The sequence below is a fragment of the Miniopterus schreibersii genome (assembly GCF_964146895.1).
Source record: "Miniopterus schreibersii genome assembly, chromosome: 19".
NCBI lineage: Eukaryota > Metazoa > Chordata > Mammalia > Chiroptera > Miniopteridae > Miniopterus > Miniopterus schreibersii.
The window spans coordinates 20,082,537-20,093,876 of NC_138119.1; the positions used below are offsets into that span (position 1 = coordinate 20,082,537).

The following is an 11,340-nucleotide window of genomic DNA, read 5'->3' on the forward strand; positions in this document are numbered from 1 at the left end:
TTTAGTATTTCTCCATTTCTAATCCTTTTGAACAAACGTATATTGCTTTATCTCACTGAAGCTTACTTTTTCCAAATAGTATTTGTCAACACATTATGTGGTAGCTAATTGTGCATTCCACTCTTAAAAGCTTATAAAGCTGTGCAGCATTATTAGTTACTAGCAAAATGCAAATCAAAACCACAATTGAGATACCATTTCACATCTACTAGGGTGACCGTAATAAAAAAAGACAGACAATAACAAGTGTTGGTGAAGATGTGGAGAAATTGGAACCCTCACACATGCTGGTGAGAATGTAAAATGGTGCAGCTATTTTAGAGAACAGTTTAGCAATTCCTCAAAAAGTTAAAGAGTTACCATATATCCCAGCTATTCCATTCCTAGGTATAATACCCAGGGGAATTGAAAACATATGTCCACATAAAAACTTATACACAAATGTTCATAGCAGCATTATTAATAATAGCCAAAAAATAGAAACACCCCAAGTGTCCATCAGCTGATAAATAGATAACAAATGTTGGTATACCCATACAATGAAATATCATTTGACAATAAAAAGGAATAAAGCTTTGGTACATGTTATATAGTGGATAAACGTAAAACATTATGCTAAGTAGAGAAGCCAGACACAGAGCCACATATTGTGTGATTGTGTTTTCATGAAATGTCCAGAATAGGCACATCCATAAAGATAGAAAATACATTAGCAGTTGCCAGGGAACAGAGACAGTTGTGTGGAGAATGACTACTAATGTGTACAGGGTTTCTTTTCAGGGAGATGAAATGCTTGGGAATTAGATGGTGATAATTGTATAACTTTGTAAATATACTACAAACCACTGAGTTGTACACTTTAAAAGAGTGAATTTAAAGTATGTTAATTATATCTCATTTACAAAAGAGTATAACAAATAAAACTTATAAAGCAACTTTGATAGGAATGTTCTGTGTGTTGGTATGTATTAGGCTTCAATCCTTCAGAGACCAAGATTCGAACACCCGATGGCAAAGTGTGGCAAGAGGCTGAATTTCAAAACATGAGTAGAGAACTGTATCGAGACTTAGCACTTCACTTTGCAGGTGAGAATAGAGCTCTCTAAGATTTTGAGTGTTTCATCATGCATGCTATCTAACTTAAAATACTTAAACATAAAAATGGTCACCAAGCTAAAGATATTTCCCTTTTCTAACTACTTGGTATACTAAAGTAGTGGTGGTTTAGTCATAAGGCTCTCTTAGCCTCTAGGCTCTGCTCCAAGGTTAAAATTAGCATACATGGCTGATGAGACAGAAGCAAGGCTATTTTTAAACTGAGGGACTTTCTGAGTAGGGCCTGTCTGATTTGAAGAAAATAACAGGAGTCTAGTTGAAGCTTATTTCTTCTACTAGACCTCAGAGATCTTTGAAATGGTCAGTAATTTGGCAGGCAGCAGATAAGAAGATACTAACATGAGGGCAAAATGCAGGAAGAAAAATGAACCTTATAGGAAGGGAATAATGTTAGAGAATTGGAAACACAAAGAACTTTTGGAAGATAGGAAGAGGGAAATAGGAAGGTCATACTCATAATGTTATTACATATTGAACACCTAGTATGATTTTGGACAAGATGCTAGGTATTTGGTATTATGTATTTTTTACAGTTGAGGAAATAGAGGCTCAAAGAGTAATTTTCCCAAGGTTGCATAAGAGTAATTAAGAATTGAAGCCAAGTGGGGCAGGGGGCTGGGTGGAGGGGGGTAAAATACAGGGGGAGGGAATGGGGGACATCTGTAATAGTGTAAACAGTAAAAACAAAAAAGAATTGAAGCCAAGATTCAAAGCCAACTCTGACTAAACCCTGAGAGTTTTCTCATAAGCCCCCGTAGAGACCCTTCTAATAAATTTTGTGGTGTTAAGTGTTCAGTCCAGTTTTCCTACTGTTATTGGAGCACTGTATTCAGAAATTCTTTGCTCATGTAGAGAAGAAGTATAATGTAAGAGTTAAGAGCAAAGATTTTGGAGTCAGCTTGGAAGGGTTCAAGTTCAGACTCTGCCACTTATTAGCTGTGTATACTGCCTATGTTACAGAACCTCTGTTCCTTGGCTTTCTCATCTGTAAAATAGGGATAATAACACTATACCTCATGGGACAGTATCATTATAGACAAGTAGAATGGTGTATGTCAAAGAACACTTAAAGAGGTTTTTCTGTTATACTCTTATATGGTAGATGCACTCTGTGCTCCCAGCTAAGACCAACTCATCCACTTATGTTTTAGATTCCATTTGCAGCTTTTCTCTTTCTTTACTTCATGCAAACTGGCCTCCTGCTGTTTCTTAGACATTCGGTATGCTCCTGCCTTAGGGCCTTTAACTCATACATACTCCCACTTTGCCCAGAATGCAGAGCTCTCTGTATTTTGAAGTCTATTTATTTAATGGCGATTAATTCACACACACACACACACACACACACACACACACACACACACACACACACACGGGTGGGCAAAAGTAGTACTCAAAACAGTTTATTCCTGTATTATTTATTGATTAATTATTGTATTATTTATTCATATTATGTAAACCTACTTTTGCCCACCCCTATATATATTTCCCAGATTAGAATTGAAAAAATTAGTGAGTAGTAATTTGTATGTAAAATACCTGATCTATTTCACTAGCATAACTATAAAAGGACTTAATTTAGGCATATTATATTGAGTATTTTATGAAGTTTTATTCTAGAAGTTCATAGTATCTCAGTTACATAGGAATTTTTTTAATGAAATTAGAATCTGAGAAAGTGCGCTTACCTCTGAGACTATATAAATGCTGTGGATCCTGGGTTAGAAAGCATTATTGTTGAAGTTTCTTCCAGTTTGTGGAAATGAGTTAAATTTCTCAAGTGTTTCCTGACAAAAATAAACACAAAGAATGGAACCTACTGGTGGAGTAGTGGAAATCTTTAGACCTTTCTGTAAGAGGATTTGGCATTGGTAGCTTATGGGTCATAGAAATAACCTCAGTGAAGATTTCTTTCTCCCTATCTGAATTATATACTTTATATTTATTTTCATACTGAGGGGAGGATGAGTGGGTGGGTAGGAATAATTGTAATATTTGCTGTAACTATTTCTGCTTTTCAGATGATATCTCTAGGAAAGAGAAACCTGTTGAAAAAAGTAAAGAGAAGAAAGTGGTCAAGCCAGTACGAAAAGTCCAAAAGGTAGCACAATTTTCAAGTCCAGAATGCAAAACAGGTTAGTTTTCTCAATATCATGTACCCCCTAAAGTTAGGTATTACTGAAATGGCGTCTATGTAGAAATAAATGTTTGTTAACCAGATGTTCTCATTGTTTGCACATATAAAAATGGAATACAGTTTATCATTATTTTGTGTATGTGTGCTTAATTGGCATAGCATAAACTATATGTATTTAGAATGTATAGTTTGATAAGTTTTTATATATGTATATACCCATGAAGCCATATGTTCATGATGATACTGAACACATCTATCACCCCCCCAATTTTTTCTATCATTTTTAATAGAAATTAATCAGATGAAAGGTAATGATTTTAATGTAGTGAACTTTTATACACAAAGGAATTGCTTATGACTGCCCCTAAGGAAAATATGGCAGTCCATGCCTGTGGTGTTCAGGCAGGACTCCGAATAGATCAAGACTGGGAAAAAGTGATCATGTAATATTTCAGGCTCTATCCAGATTGCCCAGCTTTATAGCCTAGTATTATTCCTTTGGTAAATGAGTTAATTTTAGTGTCCATTTTCCCCATATGTAAAATGGGAAGGCAGTAGTACTTCTCACCAGGTTGTTGTGAGAACTAAAATAATAGCTGAAAGCACTCAATATAGTACCTGTATATAGTAAGCACTCAAATGTTAGGAATGATTCCATTAATAATAGTTATTATTTCTTTCTATACTGAAAATGGCTGTTTTAGTATGTCATATTCATGTCAGTGAGTAATTTGGTCCCAGAGAGTGGAGAAAGTTAGGAACTTGTCACTTTCAGCTTGGGGACATTATCAATCAATCATTCATACATTCATTATGCAAATATTTTTTAGCACTTGCTATATGTGAGGCATTGTGCTAAACTAAACTTAGGCAGTACGGTGGTAAGCAAGGTGCACATAGCCCCTGCTCTCCTGGAGCTTATAATCTTGTCAGGAAAACGATAGATACATAGAATAAAGTATGATGAATGTATAATAGGGGATGTGCAAGGTCTGGGAACAAAGAACAGGAGCTATGGGCACTGGATTTTGACCAGGCACTTGTATTTATGGTCATAGACTAATTAGTAGAGTGGCAAATAATGTATTTTGTGACAACCATTGTTAACTCTAGTTGTCATAAGAGAATGACCCTCATTGTATTCAGGTAAAAAATAAAATTTTATAGGAGCATGAATTATCTGAATGTAAACTAAACTGTTACATTAAAAAAATCAAACCTGTTATTTTTCATGAGATACTATGTAATACTGTTATCAGGAGCATAATTTGAAATGAAACACTGGGACTGCTATAACTTTTGAACACTGATCTTGTGTTGTATTTGTCCAGTTTTATGGTAGGCTAATTTCTATGTATGCACTGGGGCAGCGACTGAGACAGAGAGTCATTAAATGTGCAAAAACTGTATTAATAGTTTATCTATAGTGAAAGTCCTCTTTTTCTACCAATGACGGCATGAGACTATTCCAGAAAGCCAGAATTCAGAAATAACCACCAAGCATATTCAGAAGCCAACATTTATAAATAACTACCAGTATATTCATGGTTGCTTGCTTTTGATTCAGAAAATAAAGCTGAAATTGAAGAGAGGCCTGTTCTCTCATTTTGCTTAAGAACATAAAGTTTTTTATAAATAGATTGAGCAATAGACATAAAACCTTTTAAATGTTTTAGATAGACTAAGGTTAATAATAAGGTGCAAAAATATTTCTTTTTTAAAAATAGCACACATTTATAATTCATGTTTCTTTATAGTAGATGTTTTCGTTAAAACTATACTTGCATTTAAACTTTTAAATTAAAAGCCCTTTTTAAGGAAACTCTAAATGGAATGTCTTTTATTATAAATAGAATTAAAATAGCATCACAAAAAGCTTGAAAATTAGAAAACACAAAAAACCACTACCCTTAAATAAAGTACTAGTATTATTTTGTGTATTTCCTTACAATAGTTTTAAAATCATAATAGTATGTGATTGTAATCATTGTATACATAAAATATTATCTTTTTCTCTTAGAAGCTTTCCATAGAACATTTCTGTTATTTCTTACAGAAATTGTGATTTGAGATGGCAACACGGTACTCCATCTAGGAGAAACCTAGTTTAACCATTCACCATTTTTCAATATTTAGGTCACTTCTGATGTTATAATGATACAGTGAACATTTTCATTTATTTTTTTCTTTCTTTTGTATTTTCTGTTAGATACAGTGCTATTACTTGCATTATTTGAACAAGGTGAATGAGTACTTTTGGGATCCCTGACATGTAATACTGTTTTGTTGTTTTTTAAAAGAAACTATACACATTTATGTTTCAACAAGCAATGCATAAGTAGAATTATTTTATTATAATTTTACCAGCATTGGTTATGAATGTAAAAATGTATTTTTCTAATTTAATTAGGCTTAAAGTACTATTTTATTATTTTTATTCCATTTCTCACATTACTTTACATTTAAATATATATTTCTTGTTTGTTTGTTTTTTAATATATCTTTATTGATTTCAGAGAGAGGAAAGGAGAGGGAGAGAGGGATAGAAACATCAATGATGAGAGAGTCATTGATCGAGCCCACAATCCGGGCATGTGCCCTGACCAGGACTCAAACCCCGATCTCCTGGATCCTAGGTCGATGCTCAACCATTGAGCCATGCCCGGTCGGGCTGTTTATTTTTTATAGTTTCTATTTTATAAACGCTCTTTTATGTCATTTGTTGTTTTTTAAGTTACTGTCTATTTTGAGATGATGGTCTAATTTAAATTTTTTTACAATCTGAAAATAGTAAATGAAAAGATTTTTTTCTGGTAAACAGCTGTATTTACTGTAACATTCTTTTATTTTTATGAACTTTCATAATTAGGGCAATTGAAAATGTTGATGGTATTGGTTTTTTTAATGTCATTATTTTATGCATAAAATGTAGTGTGTAGTTTTGGTATATATCTATAAAATTTAATGTTAAATTTGCTGTAATATCATCCCCTCCAAAGGTAGTCACAGTTAGCTGTTTATTATATATTTCCTCAAATTTTTATCTGTGCTTAGATTAAGTCATTTGTTTGTACAGCAAAAATATGTCTTACTATGTGCCAGATACTGTGCTAGTGTTGAGAAATCAAACACTTTATAGTTAAGGCACATTTTTGTTCTGTGCCAAAATTGTTAGATTCAGTGACTTAGTTTTCAAGGTTTCAGTTATCATTATTAGTATTTGCTACTTTCAAAGCATTTTACACTTATTTGAAATGTGTGGGTAAATCAAGATATAAACAAACTGTTCATTGATTTTGGAGACTTAGGGTTAAAAATAAAAGTGATTGTAAATCTTTTGACTTTGGCATAAGATAAGCATAAGATTCTTAGAAAACCTGTATGATTGAATAGATATACTTCTTAGAGTTAAAATTTAAGTTTTAAATTCAGTGCAGTATATATAATACATATATATATATTTTTTAGGTAGCAGTCATCTGATAAGTACATCTTCTTGGCGCGATGGACAAAAATTAGTAAAGAAGATTCTGGGACCTCCACCTAAAATGGAGCAAAAAGAGAGAAGAACAGTATCAAGTGACAGAAGTGGAAGAGAAAGAACTACTAAATCTGGTGAATAATCACATTATTAAATTACCTCAGTAACTAAAATTGAGAAAAACAATTAAAAGTGCTTGTGTAAGTACTTAAAGAGGATGCAAGTAATCTTTTGGTAATGTTTTATGACTTTGCTTTGTATGTATAATTGTGGATGTAGCTCAAAAAAGAAGACATGTTTTATTGGGCTTGTCTGTGGATAATTTCTGCACAGAGGTGTTATGGTGATCTTTATTAAGAATTCTGTTTATGTTACGTTAATTACATTTAGCTGACACTGTGAGTAGCAAAGCATCATTTAATCAAATATTATTAGATTTTTAGGAACCTTAAGAGAATCAAATCCAGTCTCTCTCATTCCCATGTACACAAACACAGGCACACATTAACAAGGTTGAATTTTTTTATTTGGCAAATTAGGAAATAAGCCCTGAGAGAGAATTGAGTATACCGGCAGTGGGTGGCAAAATTTTATCTAGGATCTACAACTCCTTAGTTTGTCCCTCGAGTCCATTATTTTTCTTTTTTTGAAATATCTTGAATGCTGTTTGCAATAACTAGTTACTTTCTCATGAACACTAATTTTGGGAAATAAAAAATATATATACCTACAGGCCAGCTTTTCTTTTCAGCAGCAAAATTTGCCTTAATTTGAGCTTCTAGAATGGATTCAGTAAGAAATGCAGTTGCAACTGCAATTTGGTATATAGAAGTCAATGTATACTTTGTATTTGCTCCTCTTTACTTTCATTTAGCTTGTAAATAAACTCATGTGCACTCTCAGTCACATCAACAAATGTCTAGATGATAAAATGATTGTTTTTCTATATATTTAATTTTTCTCTCATTCATTGGAGAGTTATGACAGCTTAACATTGTTGGTTTTTTTAGTCAAAATTTTGAGGGCTTGGGAGGGAGAGTAACATTAAATAAGCACATGAGAAATAGTAATTTTCTGTTAATAATTAAATATTCACATCAACAATATCTGTCCTTATTTCAGAAATATTAAAAGACGCATTTTTTCCAAATGCCAAGGAAGCATAGTGTTTCAGAATATAGGAATTCTTCTACTTCTAAAACAAGGTTTTTTTCTTCTATAATATTCTTTAGAAGACTTTATACAATATTTGAATTAGAGTTTAAAATAAAGCAAAATTCCCTAATTTTCTCTTGAATGCAATACATTTTAGGAAAGAACACAGAATTTTAATACATCACTAACAGTTCATCCTTTACAGGGAGTCATATTGGAAGAGCAGAATCTGATCCCAGGTTGGATATTTCACATAGACATCTTCCTCGAAACTCAGAACGTTCAAGAAGTAGAGCTCGGTCTGAAAATAATATAAAGAAAGTAGCTCCATCTCTTCCAGATAATAAACAGGAGGAAAATACTGCCTTAAATAAGGACTTTTTACCCGTCGAAATTCGTGGCATTCTTGATGACCTGCAGCTGGATTCTGCAGCTCAGGGGACAAGGCAAGAGACAGGAGAGTTACAGAATCAGAAGTCATCAGCACCAATACAAGCTTGGAGGAGTCATAGCCCAATAAAAAGAAAACCTGACAAAATAACAGCTAATGAAGACCCCCCTGTTATTTCTAAAAAACGCCACTATGACACAGATGAGGTACGACAGTACATTGTTAGACAGCAGGAGGAAAGGAAGAGAAAGCAGAATGAAGAGAAGAAGGCTCAAAAGGAGGCCACTGAGCAGAAGAACAAACGATTGCAGGAGCTCTACCGGAAGCAGAAAGAAGCTTTTACTAAAGTAAAAAATGTGCCTCCTCCTGAGCCATCAGCACCTAGACGACTGCAGGAAACTTACTCCAAATTGCTACTAGAAAAGACATTGCTTGAAGAGCCGACTCATCAACATGTTATGCAGGAAACACAGGTAATACTACTGAAAGAAATACAGAAGGAAGTAATTTATGGTTAGGAGAAGTTTATTTGCTATACTATTTAAAAATTACCAACCATTCCTAAGATTCAGACATATGCTGAGACAATATTTGTAATGATGGCCTTTCATGAAATTTATTATATATGGCCTGGCCGGGCGTGGCTCAGCGGTTAAGCGTTGACCTAGGATCCAGGCGATCAGGGTTCAATTCCTGGTCAGGGCACATGCCCGGGTTGCAGACTGCCGATCAATGACTCTCTCATCATTGATGTTTCTAGCTCTCTCTCTCCCTCTCCTTTCCTCTCTCTGAAATCAATAAAGATATATTTAAAAAAAGAAAAAAAAGAAATTTATTATATATGAAGAGTTATTTGATAAATATGATTGATCATAAGTACTCAGAATTTTACTATTTCTCTGTTACTAATCTCTGTTCATATCATCGTTGCTACTAGTTATATTCCTGCCTAGTTTTCATTGTATTTCATGACTGAGCAAATGAAGTTAGATTATGATAATGAAAAGTCTGTTGTTGTTTTTTTGATATGCTTTTTATTGATTTCAGAGAGAGGAAGGGAGGGAGAGAGATAGAAACATCAGTGATAAGAGAGTCATCATTGATTGGCTGCCTCCTGCCCGCCCCCAACCAGGGATCGAGCCTGTAACCCCGGTACGTACACTGACCAGGAATTGAACCGTGATCTCCTTGATCCTAGGTCGATGCTTAATCGTTGAGCCACACTTGGCCTGGCAAATGCTTACCATTTTAAAGGTTTTACAGATGTAAGCTTTGGTAAATTTTCACAGCCCTAAGAAGATGTAAGTACTACTAGTATTTCTACCTGTCCAGTAAAATACTGAGGTTTAGAAAAAATATTACATCCTCTAAATTATGCAGTTAGTATTAGGTGCCCTTTTTGGATTTCAGATGTAATTTTGCTGTAAATTGTAGTGGCTGGTTTTAAGACAAACTAAGTCGAATTGATTTTATTTGACAGAAAGAAAAAGCCCCTACATTTCATGATTTTCGTAAAGGTGAAGTGATTTAATGTTTGTCCCAGGTACTCCCTGAATATATCTTTGTGATGGGAGTCAGATAAATTTGATGTCCTTTTTTCCTAGACCAGACCAGGGTATCAGCCATCTGGAGAATCTGACAAAGAAAACAAGCAGGAACGTCCCCCAAGTGCATCTTCCAGCAGTGACATGTCTCTGTCAGAACCTCCACAGCCTCTTGCAAGGTAAAAAGGGGAGAATGAAAGATGATTTCTTTCCATGAAATTTAGTATAGTGGTCTATGCTCAGTTAATTTTGTTGACTGACCTGTGTGAACAAGAGGTTTATTTTGAAATTGGTTTATATCTTCTGATAGATACTTAAGCATGGTTATACCTTTACTTACCTGCATCTCCTGTTCTGTTGTTCAACTTTTACCTGTCTTTTACTATCCAAAGTAAATGTCAGTTTCTCTTGGGAATCACCTGCAGTTGGAAGCACTCCTTTTCTGAACTAAACACAATAAAAGTTTGTTGGATGAATGAATCCAGTGAAATTAATATTTTAAAGTATTTGTGGTGAATAATTTTCAAAAGACACTTCTGTATCCATTACTAATCAAAATTTCTTCATATGACTCATACCAGTTTATTCATCTTACCTCTCAAAAGCTATATTTGGAGATGCACGTGAACACATGAATCCCTAGGAAGGGATTTGATTTAATATCAGATTGGCGATTGAGGGATATTTTACCTTAAATTTTTGTAAAAACTTTTTTCTTCCTCTGTAATATATTGATTGCAATTAATTAAAAAAACTGTTTTGGAAGTAAGTTAAGGTGACTTTGAGATTACATGGTTATAAATTATACTTTAACTGTTTTGGGAAGAGAAAGATTTTGCACTCTTCTTTGATACTGCACAAATAAAAATCAAATCGCTTTCCAGTTTGGGGTTAATACACATGGTTCTCCCTCTCTAGTAATACTGATAAAAATAGCTAAAATTTATTGATTACTTGCTAGATTCCAGCCACTGAACTGAATACTTTGCATGCATTATCTGATTTAATCCTTGTAAAAATTTTTTGAGTTAGGCACTGTTATTCCGGTTTTACAAAAGGGGTAATTGAGATCTAGAATTTAATTAACTTTCTCAGATATCAAAATGTTAGTGGTAGAGATGGATTTGAGCTTAAGCAGTCTGATCCCAGAAGCCTGTGTGCTTTTACACTCTATAACCACTGCCTCCCAGTAAGTGAAATGTTTCATATGATTTGTTTAAGGTTGCCAATACATTTCAGATTTTAAGCATAAATAAACTTAAATATTTTTTTGGATTTGAATATTTATAAGTACTTTGCAGTTCATATCAGCCCCATTATTGTTGTCAGACATATCCTGCTAGCTTCATATCTTTAGTTTTTACCTTTTCCTGAGTTTCCTCTTAGCTCTCCAAAAGTCAGCCAATATTAAAAACAAACCAAATATAAACAAATCTATTACTAAACCTTATTACCTTGCATATGTTTCTTTCCTTTCTTTTAATGTCAAATTCTTTGACTTGTGAAAACTAACCTA

The 11,340-nt window shown here is 33.8% G+C and overlaps 1 protein-coding gene across 3 annotated transcripts in view; it reads left to right on the forward strand.

Annotated features, from left to right (window-relative positions):
* Positions 1–11,340, forward strand: part of CEP350 (centrosomal protein 350) — a 99,213-nt gene that overhangs the window by 21,775 nt on the left and 66,098 nt on the right. For all 3 annotated transcript variants that reach the window (XM_081120646.1, XM_081120647.1, XM_081120648.1), the window contains exons 7-11: positions 973–1,086; positions 3,138–3,251; positions 6,722–6,868; positions 8,095–8,753; positions 9,885–10,003. In XM_081120646.1, the coding sequence (XP_080976772.1) occupies positions 973–1,086; positions 3,138–3,251; positions 6,722–6,868; positions 8,095–8,753; positions 9,885–10,003 (1,153 nt within the window). The remainder of the gene's footprint in view (positions 1–972; positions 1,087–3,137; positions 3,252–6,721; positions 6,869–8,094; positions 8,754–9,884; positions 10,004–11,340) is intronic.